Source organism: Rhinolophus ferrumequinum, chromosome 6 (assembly GCF_004115265.2).
Source record: "Rhinolophus ferrumequinum isolate MPI-CBG mRhiFer1 chromosome 6, mRhiFer1_v1.p, whole genome shotgun sequence".
NCBI lineage: Eukaryota > Metazoa > Chordata > Mammalia > Chiroptera > Rhinolophidae > Rhinolophus > Rhinolophus ferrumequinum.
In genome coordinates, this window is record NC_046289.1 from 71978436 (window position 1) to 71997936 (window position 19501).

At 51.8% G+C, this 19501-nt stretch overlaps 2 protein-coding genes across 6 annotated transcripts; one reads left to right on the forward strand and one right to left on the reverse strand.

The window, feature by feature from the left end:
- Positions 1–89: 89 nt before the first annotated feature.
- ZNF219 (zinc finger protein 219) lies at positions 90–14511 on the reverse strand. 4 transcript variants are annotated; one of them, XM_033106942.1, is made up of 5 exons: positions 14086–14511; positions 3580–3669; positions 1881–3303; positions 1437–1568; positions 90–1174 (listed from the first exon to the last, which is right to left on the reverse strand). In XM_033106942.1, exons 2-5 carry the CDS (start codon positions 3583–3585, stop codon positions 573–575), a joined length of 2163 nt encoding a protein of 720 aa, XP_032962833.1. In that variant the 5' UTR covers positions 3586–3669; positions 14086–14511; the 3' UTR covers positions 90–572. The 4 variants fall into 4 exon arrangements, with proteins under 4 accessions (XP_032962833.1, XP_032962832.1, XP_032962831.1 ...); XM_033106941.1 differs by lacking the exon at positions 14086–14511 and adding an exon at positions 8692–8895; XM_033106940.1 differs by lacking the exon at positions 14086–14511 and adding an exon at positions 8184–8545.
- Positions 10632–14087, forward strand: TMEM253 (transmembrane protein 253). Of its 2 annotated transcripts, XM_033106944.1 has the most exons (7): positions 10632–10759; positions 10879–11018; positions 11406–11516; positions 11606–11662; positions 11982–12092; positions 12213–12359; positions 12685–14087. In XM_033106944.1, exons 2-7 carry the CDS (start codon positions 10911–10913, stop codon positions 12763–12765), a joined length of 615 nt encoding a protein of 204 aa, XP_032962835.1. In that variant the 5' UTR covers positions 10632–10759; positions 10879–10910; the 3' UTR covers positions 12766–14087. The 2 variants fall into 2 exon arrangements, with proteins under 2 accessions (XP_032962835.1, XP_032962836.1); XM_033106945.1 differs by lacking the exon at positions 10632–10759 and having other exon boundaries at positions 10980–11089.
- Positions 14512–19501: the final 4990 nt, after the last annotated feature.

Here is a 19501-nt window from a genome sequence, read left to right on the forward strand (position 1 = left end):
TTCTGCTTTTTTTTAATCAAGCTCTTTGGGTGATAACAAGTACCTAAAGAGGTACCTCTTTCCTGAACAGAATGGCCCCAAAAGGAGGACAGGACATAGGCAGACCGACACAGTGTCCTGTGCCTCAAGACACCTGTTTATTAGGGACACAACTCTGCGACAGGGATGACAGGAATCGTACCAAAAATAGCAACGTCTACAGGGCCCCCCGAAGGGGCTTAGAAGGGTACAGTGCCCCCCACCCCCACCCATTGTACAAAAATAAACTCTCACGCCTATGGACCAGCAAGGACTGGCAGAGCGACTCCTCAACAGGGGCACAACCCTCTCTGCCAGCCCTGGGACCCCGTTCTTTGATCCTCACCCCTGCCACTTCTAAGGCACTGTGACTCCCCTGGGTGGGTACCGCCTGCCCACCCTCCTAGGCCCTCCACACCCTTCACCTCTGGTCCACCTGGGGCTGGGATATGGGTCCCACGATGCCCCCTGCTGGCTGCTCTACCCAACTACCTCTAGTGCTCCCCGCTCCCGCGGGGTAAGCTCACTAAGCTAACTGCCCCTAAGAGGGCTCCCTACCGTTCTTGACCCCCCAGCCCCACCTCTCCGGATCTCGACAGCCCGGGGCCCTCCTCCCCTTCCTGCGGAGGACTGGGAGGGGTCTCTCCTGATGGTGCTCGGATATAGGGTGGGGAAGTATCAGCCGGGGGCGGCCGGCGGCCCCGAGCTCGACGGCTGTGGTGCACTTGCAGGTGCAAGGCCATGAGCTCCGGGGCTCCAGTGGCGAAGGGGCAGAAGAGGCAACGGTGGAGGGCACCCCCTGGCCCGGCCTCGCCTCCCGGCCCCGCCCGCAGGGACAGGTCCAGGGGTTCGGCCTCACCGCCTCGCCCGTTGCGCAGGGTCCTCCCGGGGCTAGAGGGCTTTCGACGGGACCCTTGTACAGCGGCGCTAGAAGACCGGGGGCTTGCGGTGCCCTCCACCCAAGTCGCAGGCTGCGAGGCCGCCTTGGCCCCGGATGTCTGGGCTGAGCCCCGCTGGGAAGGGGGCGGTGGCTCCGGGGGTGGCCCGGGGCCAGCCCCACTCCTCTGCTCCCGGTGGTGGCGCTGCAGGTGATACTTCAGCGAGCCAGACTGGGTGCCTGCGTAGTCGCAGTGTGGACACTTGTAGGGGCGCTCGCCTGGGGAGAGGGCAATGCTATAGGTTCAGAGTCTTGATCACTGCCCACCCCACCCGCATTTTCGCTCAACGTACTGACTGACCTCTGGTCCAGGAAAAAACATTGCCTCTATTCCCACCCCCCCACCCCGATTTAATAAATAATGGTTTCCCAACACCCTCATCTGGCCAGTCTGAAGGCTGCCTACCGTCATCTCCAATAGCCCTCTCACCTCTCTTCCTGCTTTCTAGTGCCCTCTCCAACCCGGGGGCTGCCCCCTCACCTGTGTGTACTCGCAGGTGTACTTTGAGGTGATGCGCTGAGCGGAAAGATTTTCCGCAGAAGGGACAATCCTTGCCGGTGGCCCCTCGGCCCCCTTCAGGCCGGGTCCCTCCAACTAACAGCCCATTCTCTTCTGTAATATACAAGTTAAGGGAAGTCAAAGGGGCCCTTTGCCCTAACCCCATCAGAGCCATGCACCCCACACGCACCCCATAAGGTTGCTTCCCCTTCGGGGCCAGGAGGAAACACCGTGCTTGGGGGAATGAGGAGTTAAATTTGCTGTGAGTTGAGCGGATGCCCTCAGAAGGTGATAAAGCCTCCAGAGGGAGAAAAAAGGTAAGAAAGAAAACAGGTCCTTTTTAAAGAAGGGAACAGCAGAGGAGCAGTGGCATCAGAATGGGCCCAGGATTTGGAAAACCTAGGAGACAGGAGGCCCCTTACGTACCCTGTGTGGCGGTGGGCCTTGCCTGGGCCCCCGCAGCAGGTGCTGAGTGCCCCGGCCCCTCCCCTGGGCGCGGGTGCAGTGAAGCCAGAGGGCCTAGTGCCCTGTTCCGAGCCCAGGTCTCCTCCTCCGCCTCTACCACCTCCTCTTCCTCGTCAGGCTCCTCAGGACGGTGCCGCCGAGCCCGGGCTGGGAGAGCAGACGGCAGGGGCCGGAAGCCTCCGAAGCTGCGGCCAGCCCCAGGCTCTGCACCCTCACCATTGGGCCGAGCTTCGCCAGCTCGCAGGCTCAGGTAGCCCAGCAGGCTTGCAGGCTCACGGCGTTCGGCCGGGGTGGGCGCTGGGGCCAAAAGCAGCGCGGGGCCCAGTGGCTCATAGGCCAGCAGGCCCAGGTCAGGCGGCTGGGGGGCCCGGGCAGGCCCGGAACCAGGCCCCGGCGCACGCAGTGGGCCCAGCTTGCTGGCGTGCACTTTCATGTGGTTCTTAAGGAACCAGGGCTCCTTGAAGCAGCGGCCACACACGGGGCACGCATGATCGAAGGAGGCCTTGTGCTTACGCATGTGGCCCTTGAGAAACCAGGACTGCGTAAAGCTCTGGCCACACACTTGACAACGGAACTCTGGAGGCGCAGGGGGCTCCTCCGGAGCGGCAGGAGCGGGGGCAGGGGTTGCCTCACGTTCGGGCTCCGGCTCAGGCTCCGGAGGCTCGGGGACCGATCTGGGTTCTGGCTGAGGTGGAGGCTGAGGCGGAGGTTGGGGCGCAGCCGAAGTGGCCGCCAGGGGGCGCTCAGAAGCTCCGTGGGCTGTCAGGCTGTGGTGCAGTAGCTCCTCCTCCTGGCTGGAGCCGAAACTGCATAGGCCGCACTTCCAGGGCCTGTGCAGGATGTGCAGGTGGCGTTCGCGCTCTGCCGCAGTGCGAAACTTGCCTTTGCAGAAGGGGCAACGGAAGGAGGACGACGACGGAGCTTGGGGCCGTGTCAGGCCCTCAGTGGCAGCGGCGGCCTGCACGCCCCCTGAGCTTCGGGCTCTCCCCAAACGGGCCTCACGCAGGAGCGCACGCTCCTCCAACTCCAGCAACAGGCGCGCAGCGGGGCTGCGCGGGCGCTCAGGCTGATGCGTGCGCAGGTGCGAGCGCAATAGGGCCCGCTGCGCTGCACGGTGGCCACAGTGCGGGCACTGGAAGGCCTGGGCGCCTGGGTGCGCCCGCAGGTGCAAAGCCAGGATGGAGTTGAAACGGAAGCGCTTCCCGCATACAGGACAGGGAAAGCGCCTTTCGCCAGTGCGACTCTCAGACCAGCCCACCGCTCCCATTCCTGGAGACCCGGTGCTCACTCCTGGCCCGTTGGAGTAGCGCTGCAGATCCAGTTCGCCGTCGAAGGCCGGCGGTGAGGGCGCTAAGTGGCCGCCCGGGGCGCGGGGACGTGAGCCCTGTGGGAAAAAAGATGTATACAGAACAAAGGATGGAGACAGGAGAGCTATGGGGTAAGCAAAGGCATAGAGGGCCAGAAGAACCCGAGGGAGGGTGGGTGGGAACCACGTACACCAGGTGAGTGCACCTTGAGGAAACTGGGGGATGAATGGGAATTGAGCTGTTGGGGCCACGGAGATAACTTCTAATAATGGCAGGTCAGAAGGAGAGAGAGGTAGGGAGGGGAGGGAGTATAGTCGTAGGTACTTGCAGGTTCAGGACAGAGCGTCACTCACCTCCATGGACTCCCTTCACATTCTTTGGTTCTGGGGAGTGCAGAGAAGGAGGAGGAAAAGCTGCTTGTGAAGGCAACAGGTGCTGAAGAGCTAAAGCAAGAGAGACAGATTTGGAGAACAAGATGAGTCCTGATTTTCAGCAGTGAAATCACCTCAACCCCACAATCTTAGCACCCTGTATTCCGGAAACCGATCTATCCCTTCTCCCTCCTTGCATCCTGAGGCAGGAGGGGGCTGCTGTCTTCAAAACTTGTACTCCTTGATTTGACAAACCCACAAGGCTCCCTGATATCACAGACTTCTTCCCCCAAATACGTTTTAAATGCCTGGTCCAGAACAACTACCACCACCACCACCACCACCCGTGGTGGTTGGGGAGACTATCACAGTGTAGCCCTCTCATTTAGTTTGGGCTGTGCAGCTTGATGACCAAATGGAGTGGGCTTGCCATGCTCCCCAGTTGCTCTCAGACACCTAACTGAACAGCCAGCCAAACATCCTTCCGGGCTCCACAGTCCTTCCTTCTGCCCCTACCCTGTCTTTCTGTCTTTCCCCCTCATCCTCCCTCCCTCCACTTGGATTCCTGATCCATTCATTTCCATTCATTACAGAGACTCATTCATGCATGGGAGAGAAACACCTCCCAGCAGCAGAGAGTCTGGAGACAGACAGAGGGGGAGGGGCACGAAGGGGGAGAGAGCCAGAGGGAGAGGGAATGAAGAGAGAGTTGGGGGAGGAGTGGAAGTTAAGGGGTGCTGCTGGCCTGGGGAAAGGGTTAAAAACTGCAAATACCGGATAGGATTCATCCCTGTGTTTCAAACCTCGAAGCCTGCAGTTTGATGGGGCATCTCAGCCCCTTTGTCCAGGGCTGTTCCGAAGCAGGCTTTCCTCCTCTCTGCAGGGGAGAGGCTCCCTCACACAAGAGGAGGATTACACTGGCTCTGAGCTCAAGAGCCTGGAGTGAGGGACGAGGGGCGGGGCTGGGCCATCTGCACAGATAGGGGCTCAGCACATGCTCTGAGCAGGAAAGGGTTAAAATTCTCCAGGCTAAAATTCCCTGGGCCTGGGATGTGCAGAGCTCCAGTTCTGAGGAAGGAGAAGAGCACTGAGAGGAAGAGGATGAGGGGGCGGGGGTGTCTCCTGATTCTAAGCTGCAGAGGTTAGCATTAGGACTTAGAAGCAATCCCAGAATTAAGATTCATGGAAATAGGCCTAGGAGGATGACCAGAACTCGATCAGTGTACCTTCCTGCTTACATATAGAATTTTATCTGGTCAAGGCTAGACGACTATGGGCCTAACCTAGTTTTTTGCCTGAGACAGAAATATTTGATATATAAAGAACTTCCTTACAATAGGTATTGTGCAACTGAAATGGGTTACTGAGACAGAAAAGGACTCAGGCATTACTTTGCTTAGGGATCTTTAATGGGAAAGAACTGGGCCAGGAGTCAGCCTTGCTTATCAGCAAAGAGAAGAGGCTCTAGAGGTCTGAGACTTCTTTAATTTTTGATATTTAGTGGGTGTAATAAGACTTCATGAATGGGCAGGTACCTGTTACATGTGGAATCTGGGTTATGGGAATTTTATTAACAGGAGGTTAATTAACAAAGTGTCCTTGTCCAAGGGTCACTAAACAACCTCCACCACCACTTTTAATATTTGTATTTCTGTAGCACCAAATTAGGGCATCCAGCCTTATCTTCTGGATTCTTCAAAATAAATCCCTTTTCTAGGACCAAGAGCCTAGCCAGGCTCACTAAGTAGTATCAGGAACAGTGAATTAGACTGGTACAAGGCTATTGTGGGCCCAGTCTATTAATAGCCCTGCAACCTTCAGTAAATCACTTAACCTCCCAGTTTACTCATCTGTAAAATAAGGGGGTTGGACTAATTTATATAGATGGTCTCTTCCAACTTGAAAGTTTTATAGTTTTGAGTCATAGGACTCTTCTGGACCCCAGAGAGAAGTTAAAACAAATGGTCATCCCTTCAGTACCATGGAGAGTGCAGTGGGCTACCAGAGGAGCCACTGTGGCCACCTCAGTACCATAGATAGAGCTATGAAGTGCTAGAGGGGCCACATTTGCCATTTTAGCACCACAGTTAAGGCACTGAGAAAAGCCAGAGGATTTTAAAAAATTCCTATCTGGGAGCCATAGTGGGGGGAAAAAAGACAGTGGTACCAGAGGGATTACTTTTGCCTTTGGATGACACTGAAAATAGATAGATGTAACAGAAAATAGATGTAACTAGGAGAATTTTAATTAGCTATAAGGAGTATCCTGACAGTTACAGTTTGTACATCCTGGAATGAGTGACTGAGGCATCGTATTTGGGTCCATCACATTCTGTTGCTCTCCTGGGGATTCCCAGAACATCCTGGTGTACAGCCAATCTGGTATATTCAGAGGAAGCAGATGGTGGGGGGAGGTGGGGGAAAGCTGGGAATACTGCATGGTCATAGCTGACTAACCTATGGGCACATACTCTGATTCTGAGAAGATTCTAGGGCCCCTGAAACTGCCTGTACGATAGCAAGCAAAATACCTCATGGGAAGTTGACCTTGTATCCGAGGCAAGAAGCATAGGAATAGGGCAAAGCTTCCTTCCCCAAAACAAAACAAAAAATCCTGCTTTGCACATAGCAGTTTCTAGGATGGTAATAGTGATATACAAGAAGATCCAAATTGATGCTATATTCCTGAGCTGGGAAAGTTTCCCCAGAGGGTGGCCTCAAATTAATAAAACCCAGTGAGAGACCCTCCTAGTCCCAGTCAAGGTCTTCTGAATCTCCTCCACACCAAACCAGGTCCCAGGCTCCTGATCCCAAGGGTTTTTCTCAATAGAAGAAAGCACTGACAAGGCCCAAGATTCTATGAACTGGCTTGGAACCCAAGTCATGCATGTATTGCCTGTGGGCAATAATCAAGTTTTCTACAGTAAGGACTTAAATACCATCCATAAGACTTGGCCAGACAAGTCTTGGGAAGCACTGACCTACTTCCCACCCCCACTGGGAATCAGGGGTTATCTTGCCCTTACTTTGGTTCTATAGGGATGCAAGGCCAGGGATAGGGATCAGAAATCTTCAGGCCAGTTACTTTTATGTGCTAGGAGAGCTGGTTGGGAAGGGGGTGTGGCTGGAGGAGCATGAAGATGGTGCCTCAAGCCTCGTGGTCAAATGTTTTTTGGGTCAAACTGTAAGGGGCAAGGGTTCAGGACTTCTGTGGTGTGGTTGTGACTAGGCCTCTGTCACTGGTCATTTCTAATACTTGATGTTTTTCTCTCTGTTGAGAACCCTACACCTCCCAAGTCCTCTAACAATTATGATTAACACTGCACTAGACGGAGTTAAAAGGAAAGGGAGCTTCTTAAGTGGTGTAGAATCAAGACCACCTTTATCACACAGACATGTCGGTAGTTCACTTTCATGATCTCCCTTCCATGGCCCTCTGAACCTCACAGCTCAGGTAGCTCCTCCAAACTGACCCAGACCACAGCTTGCCCACCTTTTACATTGAGTTCTTAGTAAAGCCTCCACCCTGACCGTCCTGAGCTGGGGGCATGGAATCTCAGTCATGGACTGCAAATATACAGCAGGAGGCAAGAGGAAGGTGCGTACACCTGCTCACATACTGCCACCCCACTATTGTGGAATCTTACTCCAGAGACATGTCCCAACTTGACCCCTCTTCTGAAAGTTCTAGAAGACCTGGATTTGAGGAAAGGGGCATGTAGCCAGCCATAAGTCCCCTTAACTAGAGCTGACCCTAGAAAGGTCAGCGTCTTAGCGCCCATATGGGCCTCAGTCCTGGGATTAGGGGGTGGGGGGTGGGCAAGAGAGCCTCTGGGAAAATCCACCTCCCAGAAGTAGGTTGGCAAGTAGAGCAGGAACTGTGATCCTGCACAAGAGGTTCACCCAGCAGCACCCCAGACGCCTCCCGGGGAATATACACCAGAAGGATGATGGGGGGCAGGGTTGGTTGACTGGAAGGCCAGGGCTCAGCTACCCAGGCCGGGAGAACAAAAGCTGAGTTGCAGCCGCCTCCGCTGCTGCTGCCGCCGGCCGAGCTCTTTGTGACACTTTGTTTGGGACGCAGAGAGGGAAGCACCCCCCCATCCTCTCCCCTCCCCCACTCCTGCTCCCAGAGTTTGGGTCCCTTCCCCCTCCTTCATCAGCCCTACCTGGGCCGGGGGGCGCTCATCCACTCTGGCTCCCGGCTCGGCCGACCCACACCCCCAGGCCCCTCGCGCCCTGCCTTCGGGCCCCTACAAAGACGCCCGTCCCCTTCCCCCCCCCCCCCCCCCGCGCTGGCCTTTCCCCTTTGGTGTCCGCTTTCCCGGTTCCCCCACCTGGCCCCCCCACCTCGAGGCCCCCCTAGCTCTCCAGGCTTCCGAGGCCGCCGCCCCCACCCCGCCCCCCCAGGAGCTCTGGGCGAAGTTTGCTTGGGGCCGAGCCGGCGCCCCTCCCCCGCCCCCGCCCCCTGCACCTGCTCCGAGCCCGGCGCGCGGAGCGGCCCCCCCTCCGGGAGGGGGGAGGGGGCCGGGGGCGGGGGCCGGGTGGCGGAGGGGGGGCCGGGGGTGGGGGGAGCGGCTACTCACGAGCCCCGGCGGGCGGCGGCGGAGCGGGCGGCGGCGGCGGCGGCGGCGGCGGCGGCGGCGGGCGGCGGGCCGGCGGCGCGGGCGTCAGCGTTACGTGGGGCCGGGGGAGATGCGCCGGGCCCCGGCCCCCCCGCCCCCGGCCCGGCCCCCGCCCCCTCCCCGGTCCCCCGCCCCCGGCCCTGGCCCGCATTGTGTGCGGCGGGAGGCGGCCCGGCCATTAGCATGCGGGGGGCGGCGCGGCGGAGCTGGGAGCCGCGCGGGAGCGGGAGCTAGGCTCTGGCTCCGGGGACAGGGAGCTGGGGACCCCGGGAGCCGCGAGAGGCGGCCGCCAGGGGCGGGGTGCGGGTAGTTTGGAGACTGGGGGCGCTGTCGGAGGGAGGGAGGGAGGAAGGGGGGTGGGGCGCACAGACGATTCCTACAGGGGACTGGAAGAGATTTTGAAAGGTCATCTCGTCCTTCCCCCAGCCTCCAAGCAGCGCTGCCCCTCCCACCCTAAACCCGGACATACCAGGGAAGGAGTTGGCTCTGCCGCTCTTTCTGCCCCAACATGCACAGACTCGGGAAGTTCTTACTGGGGTTTTATCTCAAAGCCTCTCCCTTACAATTTCTGTCTCTCTTTTTGGGGAGGAGGAGGGGCGATTATAGAGATAGTTAATGTCTGCCGTATAAGAAACATTATTAAAGTTACTCTTCGGTCCTTTCTGTTCTTGATAAACAATCCCTACGCCTTCCTCTCGAATTTTATTTTCCATTCCTTAAGTCACTTTAATGGCTCTTCAATACAACAAATATTTACTGAGTGCTTACTAAGGACCAGGCACTATGCTCAGCGCTGTGGGGGAGGAACAGATGAGAGGGATGTACTGCCTTCCCTTGAGATTGTAATCTAGACAGGGGTTACAAATTTGTAAGTGCGATACTCAGATTTAATCAATATTTACTCGATGCCTGTTCGCATATTTAATAGTATATAATCCTTACAGTGACACTCTGAGATATAATAAGTCTGCATTTACAAGTAAGGAAAATGAAGCTAAAGAGTGTCTTTCACTGGCTTGCCAGCTCAGGGATCCTCAGTGCAAGCCAACATCTCACATTGTCAGGCCATCACCACTAAATAAAATTAATGCACATGGGGATAGAGGAGGGAGTAGATGCACAATAGTTCAGATCCCTTTAATGTGATTCCCACTCCCCAGGAAAGAAAAGTGGACACAATACTCCAATGAGTGTTGGCCCAGCACTGAGCACGGCGGGAGTGGCTTTCAAAAAAGGCCACTTGCCTCCTAGGACTGTGCCTCCTGGTACTAACTCCCAGGGGTCTTCTGGCTCATTCTTCTTCCTGTCATCAATAATAATAATGATATTAACCATTAATATTTATTAAACTCTATGTGCCAGATGCTGGGCTGAGCTGTTTCATATACATTTTTTCTCTTAATACTCAAGGCAATCCTTTGGTATTATTAACTTCCCTTTACAGGTAAGGGAACCCAGAGATTAAGCAACTTACATAAGGTTACCCAGGTAGATCTGGGATTTGAATATAGAAGCTTGGTTGCCTCCAGACCTCAGGCTCTACACCAAGATGGGCCTTTCCTATTTTTGATGCTAGAGTATATATTTGGGCCCAGCTAGTTCTGCTTCTTACTGTAGAAATAACTATCCCAGCTTAGCTTCTGAATAAGACTTTTAGTGTATGGGAATCAGGCACAACCGTATGACTTCATCAGCACCACTAATGGTTACTAAGAACTCAACCATGAGTCAACAACCTTTCACAATCATATTATTAACCCCCGTTTGATCACTCAATTTGAATAAACTAAGGTTCAAACAGGTAGAATAATGTATCCAAGGTCACACAGCTAGGAAAAGTGGCAAAGCTGAGATTTTAGTCCTGGTTGGCCTGGTTATAAAGCAACTTGTATCTCTCAAAAATGTTGTTGCAATAGCATCCTTCCCAAAAATGATTATTTGGGGACTATCTCCTATACATGTCTAGGTGCAGGTTACCACCAAGTCAAAAACAATCCCCACTATAAATAGGGTGCCCCATCCACTTCGTCGGAGTCTCATCCAAAGTAAATCCTTCAAGAAAGGGTGGAGAGAGGAGAAACCATTCAGCAAGTGAGAGAGGAAGCGAGGAGAATTGAACCTTGCCTGGTCTTGGGACAAAGCTGCAAGTGGTAATGACAGGGTACCAGTCCAGACAGTAATATGGGATTGCCCTAGGGAACAGCAAGTAATTTGAAGAGGAAACCAAAAAAAGGAGAAATGTTAGATGGAAATGGGGGGAAATTGGGGCCCAGGATGGTAGTGTCCATGGCTGAGTGATCAGAAGAGGAACCCAGGATGGACAGAGATGGGGGCAACGGGAAACAGGAACAGAGCGAGGCAGGGCTGGGCGTCTTATGGAGTGAACTGTCTACCCATGGCCACTCCCCGGATTCTTAGTCCCTCATGGGGACCTTTGCCCCACCACACCCCAGCCCTGACAGCCTGTCTGCTCTGTGCTACTAGGACCTCCAGGCCCAGCTGGGTCCCATAACTTTGGAGTAGCTGCTTCAGACAAGGTAGGTGAGAGAGGCTCTGAGACTCAATTCCCTGGATATTGAAATAGGGTAGAGGGGCAGCTGAAAGAGATGTTTTTGCATGTCCTGTCTCTTGATAGGTGCTATAATGTATTTTCCAGGAAAGCACCAAGCTTTCGTGGTCAAGGGAGCCATGGAGGACAGAGCTGGTCAGCGAGAGCAGGAGAGATCCAGCCTTCGTCTGGAAAAGCTACAGCACTGGGCAAGGCACAGACAGAGTGGGCACCTCTTGGTGCTGGCGGTGAGGCCAGATGCCCCACCCCAAGCTTCAGCATGTCCACTTGTACCCCAGTTCAGTTCCATCCATGTTTTGTGAGCATCTACCATGTACTTGAAACTGCTAGGCTCTGAGTGGGAGGAGGGTGGAGGAAGCATAGGATAAACAAGGCAAGACCCTTAATCTCTAAGTAGCTTCCATCGTGTGGGGAAAACACATAGGTAAGTAACTAAACTATGACATGAGGCAGAAGAAATTAAATTATATCCCCCTCCTTTACTGCCCTTGGTTGACTACTTTCCACCACCATGTATTCCTGCCAATTGCTGATCTCTGCAAGAAGCAGGGGTTTGGAGGCGGGTAGGGAATTCCTGACAGTTTCCCTTCAACCATCCTGCCCCTGGCCTCCAGGTGAGCCAGCTATGGCTGGCAGTGGCTCTAGTGCCTTTTGCTGTCTCAGTTGCCTGCCTGAACTCTGACTGTCACATGGCCACAGCACTACCGCTTGGACCTGGAGCATCGGTAAGATCCACCACAACAGAGGGTAGAAGGTCCTAGAGGCTCTTCATTAATGAGGCCAGAGTTCAACACTTGCCTTTCTCACCATTCAGGGTCTCTTCACTGGGATTGTTACCCTTGAGCTGCGCAGAGCACCCCGCCTCTGGAAGGTGAAAAAGGAAGAGAATGAAATACTATTCTCCCACCCCCCCCAACACACACACACACACACACACACACACACACACACACACACACACCTCTCAGCCCAGGAAGTGGCTCTCTAAGTGTTGATTGATCCTGTCAGCTGTCTGCCCCTGACGCCTAAAAGACTGAGGAGGGAAAGCAAAAGAGTTAAAAGGACGATTGCCCTGTTGGGAGGTGGAGGAAGAAGAGCTGAGGGGGTTTTTTTTCCGGCTAGGTGCAGGTGGGGCTTGGGGTTGCAATGAGTCCCCTAGGCTGGGCAGTGCTGAGCTGGCTCACTGGCAGGTACGGGCCATGATGATATTCAACACCTTCAATCTGATCTTTGGCTTCGTCGTGGTGGTGGTCGAGGTGATGAAGACAGTCTTGGGGCCTGTCCCAACTGCCCCCTCCCAGGTATGGGCAAATAAAGGAGAAGGTGGGAGGATGAGGAGGCAAGAGGAGATGGAGAGGGAAAAGGGCTGAAGAAACAGGTGCTGGGTCCTCTGCAGCACCCTCAGCCCTGTCTACCTGCAGTTGGACAGGTTGCTGGTGCTAGAGATCAGCACTGAAGCCTTCACCCTGGGGGGAGTGTTGCTCTCAGCATACTCCCTGTTCCTGCTGAGCCAGAGGAAGCCAGGATGCTATAGGAGCCAGAGTCTGCACTACCAGGAGCTGCAGGAGGTATTGAAGGCAGGGAGGGAAGTTATGGAGCAGATAGCTAGCAGCTCATTTGGGGCAGGGAGGCAAGGAAGGTATCCTAGACTGAAAATGATTGGTTTTCTGGCTTTGGACAATTATCCCTTAGTGGTGGGTAAGAGGGAATTGGGTAACTAAAGAGTTGGGGCTAGAAATGTGGGAGAACATTAGGAAGCTGTGTAAGTATTGGAAGGGCTATGAGAACACGAGAAAAAAATGAGACAGGAGGAGGAGGAAGTTGCTTCTGTCTGGGATCCCACCTTTCTCACCCCTACAGTTTACTCCCTTCACACCTCTGTCTGGTTTTCAGGGTCTCTCTGAGTTGGAGGAAGTTACTGATTTGGAGAATCGTCCCACAATGGCTAGCACAACAAACGGAACAAATGAGTGAACTGGCAAGGGAAGCAGGCAGGTGCTGCTCTCCTGCCCTGTGGTAGCGTTCTCCAGACCCTCCTGCACCCCACCCCACCAAAGTCAGAAGCTAGATGGAGTCCCTTGAGATCAACATGAAGTCTGGTGGAATGCCTTCAGTTTTCACTCAAACTAGGCCCCTTTCTCTTCTAAGGGAAGCTATACCTAGATCAGCGTCTTCCCTCACCTCACTGCCCTGAAAAGCTGCCTGCCTGCAGGGCATCCTTAAACCAACTTTCATCTATACCCACTTCCTCCCTTCCATCTTTATCCTTCCCCACGGCCTCCCCATACAGCTTAACATCTGCCTCATCTCACTACTTCTCTTCTTTCCACCTTTCACAATCCCACCCACTCCGAGCCAGGGTTCCCCTGCCTGCCCACTCTCTGAAATCAATTATTGGTGCTTTAGTTCCCTTCCCTCGGATCCGTTTCCATTCTAGTTTAGCGGAGACTACAAATCCCAGGATGCCTCGCTACCCCGTGGCCTGCTGGGAAATAAAGAGCCTTTTCTCCGCGGTGGGGGCGCTGTGCATCTGCTGAGTGACGCGAGGTGCTGGAAGTCCGGGCCTAGCTGAGTTTCCTCGGACGCGACCACTGGCCCCACGTTTAGGGAGGAGCCGGGCGGGTTATTCTGCGCGGGGGCGCCGCCGCCCCAACCTCAGCAACTGAGAGCAGACTGTGGCGCCACACTCCTCTCTCTGCCAGCTTCGGAGACAGGCAGGGTCTGGGAGCTGACCCTGGGCAGAGCTGGGATTCCCCAGATACTGTCGCCGCGCCCCCTCCTACAGTGCCCAGGTCCAAAGTCCTGAGACTTGGAGCGCGCGCGAGAAAGGGTTGGAGATGATGAGTCAGAATCCCCGGGCTCTTCTCGTCCCCCTCCCCCGGAGCCTGGGCGCCTGAGGAGGACCTGCTCGCTGGGCAGACGGGTGGACGGGGCAGGAAGAGGGAGGGACGCGGCGACCCAACCTAAGACTTTCCCGCCTCTTGAGAGCACGCGGGTGTAACGAGCCCGCGTGGCCGCCACCCCTTCTTTCCAAAACGGTAGCAGGACTGCGCAGGCTCAGCCTGTCTGCAGCGCCGCCGACCTTTGATCCCGGCTGCGATCCGGTGGCTGAAGCTCTGGTTGCTCACAACCCCCACCGTTTATGACCTTTGCTAGTGTGCAAAGATGACAAGCTCAGGTGGACTTGAGAAAAGCCCAGGAAAACTGGGAGGCCCAATAGTACTAAGCCGGACAACCTACCAGCCGCCAGAGAAACTAGAAATTGACCAGAGCTGGAGTACTAAAAGAACTCACCCCAAATTCACATAGAGCCCAGGATGGGTGTGCGCCTCACACTCATTTTTGTTCCCATTTGAGAAGGCTTCTTTCCCTTAGAGAATGCTGCTTCTCCTGGCTTAGCCAAGCCCAGACACCAGTGAGGAAAGAGCGCAGCCTGGCTGCCTTGCCCTAGCATTGCAGCGGTGCCAGCGGCAACTCCTTTCTGTTTGTGACACCTTGGGAGTGGTAATAGTCGCCCTATGACAAGGTTGTGTGAGTACTAGTGGGTGGGGACAATTCTGGGATTAGGCTCTGGAATGGAGAAAATAAGATATGGGCCTCCCCCTTCTCCCAATCTAACTGTTAGAATAATGGAGAGCTCATGTGTGAAGTACTCAGAAAATAATTTCCATGTCAGAGGTGGTGGTAGATGAGGAAACGGGGGCTAAAAAGTCAACAGTTCACTCTCTCTATCTTCCAGATAGGAGCAACAGCTTTTAGTGATATGATCAGAAGTCTAGGAATTGCATTCTAGTTCTTGGAGAAGTTCAATGACCATGCACATAAACCTGTAGCAGTCAGGTTAGGCTAGGTTATGCTGTGGTAACAATGCCAAAATCTCAATGGTTTAAAACCACAAAGGTTTATCTCACACTAGAGTAATCTGGCAGGGGGCTCTGCTCATTATAAGCTATTCAGGTACCCAAGCATATGGAGCTCCACCATTTTTAGATCCTACCATGAAGCTTAGAGTCACCCCTCTCCCTAAAAACGCGTGAAGAATTGTTCATGGGCTCTTAAAAGATTCTGCCTTTAAGGAACACGTATCACTTCCGCTCAGACTTCATTAGCCAAAACAAGTCATATAGCCACACCCAACTTCAAGACAGAAGGGCAGTTTGTTCATACACCTGGAAGGCTAAGGGAAGTAGACTCATTAAAAGAATAAGAGGTAATCATTTGCAGTGATTCTTGAACAGCTCAGCAGTTGGAACTCATCTGTTCTAGCAGTTATGCCCATATCTACTATGGTTTTTTTTCCATGAACCACTAAATGAAGTTCTTAATAGAAACTTTCCCCCCCAAAAAAATAATAGAATCGAGAGTCAGGAAATCTAGATTCTGGTTTTGTTGTGTAAGTTTGGGCAAGTCAAACCTCTCTGAACTACATTTTGCTTACATGTAGATACCTAGTAATCATAGTGTTTATCCTATCTTATTGGAGTATGAAGGCTAAAATAAAATTATACATGGAAAAATAAAACTATGAAGCACTTCAGAGGCTGAGAATAAATTGCCTTTGGGATGAGGAGTAGTGTAAATGAGTGAAGCAGATAGGGTGTGCAGTAATAGGAAGTGGTGGGAACTGTGGCAAACTAAACACATTCTATTTAAATACTTTACCCCCTGCCCCTCAACTCCATCCAGTTATTGCCGTGTGGAACTGTGGGTCTGGTATTGTCATAGTTCCAATTTTCCTATACAAGTGAGAAATTCTGACTTTTAAATGTGAAATCCGATTTTAACATGTCACTAAGAAATTTTTTTTTTTAATTGAGGACCAGATTCAGCCTATTGCCCTTCAAGTATAGCCCCTCTGTTATACAAACATGGTAGGAATGCAGGTTTTAGATGTGCAATAACAGTTTTCGTTGGCCTTCGAGGCGTCTTCTGAAATTCAAATCTTGGAGAGGTTTAGCATTACGTTTTTAAATTTTTTTTTATTCAGAACTCTCTATGGCGTTGGTTATTAAGGAGGAGTATTTTGCCACCCGGACGTTATTTGGCAACGTCTGGAGACATTTTTGGTAGTTATGACTGGGGGAGGGGCAGATATGTAATGAAAAGAGCATTAGATGAGAAGTCAGAAGATCGGAGATTAACCCCAGTGCTACTAATGCCCCTTTCCTGTGCATTAGCCTCTGCCAGCTGCAAGTGAAGACTGAGGCTTGTCCTGTGATCCTCATTATTCCCCCCTCCACACTGCCTAATGCTAGAGTCCCTGGTTGCAATGCTTTGCTACAGTGCTTCCCAGCAACCAGTGTATCTATCTCTTTGTCAGTTTGGCAGCTTCTGTGGAAGTCACTCACATTTTACTTATATTGCTGCCCATTGGAACTTCACAGAAAGAAGTGACTGTGACCAGGTTTCTGCTGATGCCAGTTTTTAAAGGCCTTGACCCCAATGTTTTAAGCATTGGAGAAATATCTGATTCATATGTGGCTTTGTATGCGGTCGAATTCTCCGGTGGTTGGGAAATTCCCCGTGTGGAATTTTACCCTCATTTCTATGATATTCTGGCCTTGACTTCATGATTATAGATAACTGATGATATTTCCCAAGTAAAATATATGCGTTTGCAGATGGTTCAGGTCTTGTGCCCCGGGCTGTGTCCTCTGCTGCCATCTCGTGGCTTCTCGGCTGCCTGGGTCAAGGTCTCACAAAGAGTCTTCCGCAAGGTAATGGCGTGTGGAGTGGCTTAGTTGGAGAAAGACTCTCTGCACGCCGCGAGGCGCTCCCCAAATCCCTCCCCTGCAATGAGTCCACCAGGGCAGCAGCACACGTGGCCCAAGCGGAATCTGTACGTCGAGAGTAGGCGCCAGGCGCAGGGCCCTTCCGGGTCATCCTCACCCCCTTGGGCCTCTGTGCCTGTTACGTAATCTTGGACACGAGCCACCGAAATCAGTAAACTCATCTACCCAGGAGTAATCAGAGCTGACCTCGCCTGCTTGGCCTGCTGAATGCTCCGTAGCCTCTCACCACTCACCACCTGGGGTTGGGATGTTCTTAATCTCAGTGAGAAGAGACTATCCCATTGCGTTTCTGGATTGCGTTTTCTTGTCTAAACTCATTTTGTATTGTTCCGCGTCCACGCCCTTCATTTTGGCTTGCCTTGCTGATGCTGCCTCAAGCTCGGTATTTGATTGATGGTTTGAACAGAACAGTGGCGGTGTGGTCACTGTGAGACAATGTTTCCTATAAATATGACAGAGTCTGTGCACTGAAGTTATCAGAGGTCCCTCTCCAGGGTACAGGGAATCTGGGAGACTGCCCAGAGCTGGGCTACTGATGACTGAGCAGTCACTGAGCACAGGAGAGAAGCAGGAAAACATTTTTACTTGGCGCTAATTTTATTTATTTTTTCATTATCACAATGTGTTAACTGTCAAATATATGGTGATGGAAGGAGAACTGCCCCTGGGTGGTGAACACACAATGTGACATATAGATGATGTATTACAGAATTGTACACTTGAAGCCTATGTAATTTTACTAACCATTGTCACCCCAATAAATGCTAATTTTTAAAAAATGTGTTAACTTTCCTATTGCTAAAGTAAGTTTGTAGAACTGTCTGTCCCTCCTGTTAGTCCCTCCTGTACACTTTCCATTTGTTGTTTTTTTTTTTTTATGGAGAGCCCTGACTCCACCATTACCCCTAACTCCGGAAGAGGAGGAAGGAGAAGGAAGATGAGGAAGAGGGGAGGAGAGAGAGGAGGAGTGAAAATGCTGCCTTTGGTGTTTTAATCTGCTGTTCCCTGTATAAAACGTCAGGGAGAAGGGCCTCCTTGTATAATTTCCTAGATCCTCAGGTCAGAGATAACCTGCTACTAAGCTGATGTGTGTTGCTTCTCGTTAAAATTCAGATGTCATTTACTTAATGGGAGTTGTCTTCTGTTTCTTTTGTTTTTCGTCTTTGTCTACATTTTTTTCTGCCTTATTTATATTTTATGGTTCATGTTATTCTGGATTCTACTTATCATCTGTATCTTTGGTGTATTTTTCTCATTAGAAACTTTTCCTATGTTCTGTCCAGAGTTATGAGTTGTCTTTGTTGATTCATGTCTATTTTACCTTGCCTTTGTAAAGTTTTCTTGTTTAAAATGTTTTCCCCAAGTCCCAGATCCCAAGATGTAATAATTTGTTTTGCTTCTTTATAATTATGTGTTCCCTTTATGTGTAAAGAAAATACTATGTACTCATTCTTATGCTTTAAGTAAAGCGAGAGGACTCAAGTCATGGCACAGAAGAAACAGGACTCCTGTCTTTATAAATCTCAAAAATAATATGATGAAGAGAAACTGTTCTTTGTGAATCTAATAAGTGAAGCTGGGTTACTTGTTATAGAAAGGCTGATTTTAGAACAAAAAGAGAAGAAACTGAACACCTTTCAAAGATGAGCTACTTTGAAGTTGAACTCTGAACCTCTGGATATGTTAGACATGTTTCTTGCAACATGCTTATCCTGCACTGATAGGTTGTTGAAGCAAGTATTCAAATACCAACTGAATAGTTGGAATAGATGACCTTTAATTTCTATTCCTCTAGTCCCTAGAAAGAATTTATCCACTATGGCACTCCTGACATTTGGGCCAGATAATTCTTTGTCCCATGCGTTGTAGAATGTTTAGCAGCATCCCTGGCTTTGACCCTCTAGATACCAGCAACACAACCTCACCCCATTTGTGACAACCAAAAATCTGCAGACATTGCCAAATGTACCCTGTGAAGCTAGATAGCCCCCTCCTTGAAAACCAATGCCTTCAAGAGATATGATAAGAGGGCCAGTCCGATGTCTCAGGCAGTTAGAACTCCATGCTCCTAACTCTGAAGGCTGCCGGTTTGATTCCCACATGGGCCAGTGGGCTCTCACCCACAAGGTTGCCGGTTCAATTCCTCAAGTCCTGCAAGGGATGGTGGGCAGCGCCCCCTGCAACTAAGATTGAACACAGCACCTTGAGCTGAGCTGCCGCTGAGCTCCCGGATGGCTCAGTTGGTTGGAGCGCATCCTCTCAACCACAAGGTTGCTGGTTCGACTCCCACAAGGGATGGTGGGCTGCGCCCCCTGCAACTAGAAACGGCAACTGGACCTGGAGCTGAGCTGCGCCCTCCACAACTAAGACTGAAAGGACAACAACTGCTGAACAGCACCCTCCACAACTAAGATTGAAATGACAACAATTTGACTTGGAAAAAAAGTCCTGGAAGTACACACTGTTCCCCAATAAAGTCCTGTTCCCCTTCCCCAATTAAAAAAAAAGAGAGAGAGAGATATGATAAGAAAGATTTCAAGAAGTTAATGTCTAACTTCTCTTGTATTTAAAAGGAGGCCTACAGGAAATGTGTTACACATCGCAGACCTGAAATTCTCTCCTCTTGTCTGCCCCCTACTCCCGCTTCTGAACTTTCTGTCTTATATCCTTTGGTCACACAAACTGAATGCTAAACCTCTCTCCCTCATTTGCTATAGCCCAATACTCACCACATTCTATAGATTTTCCTCTTGCTCTTGAATCAGTCCTTTTCTCCTCATCACATCTCACCGACCACAGAAAAAAGAGTCCTAAATAGTTTCTATGCCTCCAGGCTTGTCCTCCTTGGTTACATCTTCCACATTCTTCAAATAAATGTGACCACTTTCTTCCCTGCTTACCAGTCCTTCCGTTGTCCC

Coding starts and splice junctions, on each gene's coding strand:
- TMEM253 (XM_033106944.1), top strand. CDS start 10,911: ATGGAGGACAGAGCTGGTCAGCGAGAGCAGGAGAGATCCAGCCTTCGT. Junction 11,517..11,605: donor CGCTTGGACCTGGAGCATCG/GTAAGATCCACC, acceptor CTCACCATTCAG/GGTCTCTTCACTGGGATTGT. Junction 12,093..12,212: donor TCCCAACTGCCCCCTCCCAG/GTATGGGCAAAT, acceptor GTCTACCTGCAG/TTGGACAGGTTGCTGGTGCT.
- ZNF219 (XM_033106942.1), bottom strand. Junction 1,569..1,880: donor AAGGCCCACCGCCACACAGG/GTACGTAAGGGG, acceptor TGTATATTACAG/AAGAGAATGGGCTGTTAGTT. Junction 1,175..1,436: donor ACACCTGCGAGTACACACAG/GTGAGGGGGCAG, acceptor CCCTCTCCCCAG/GCGAGCGCCCCTACAAGTGT.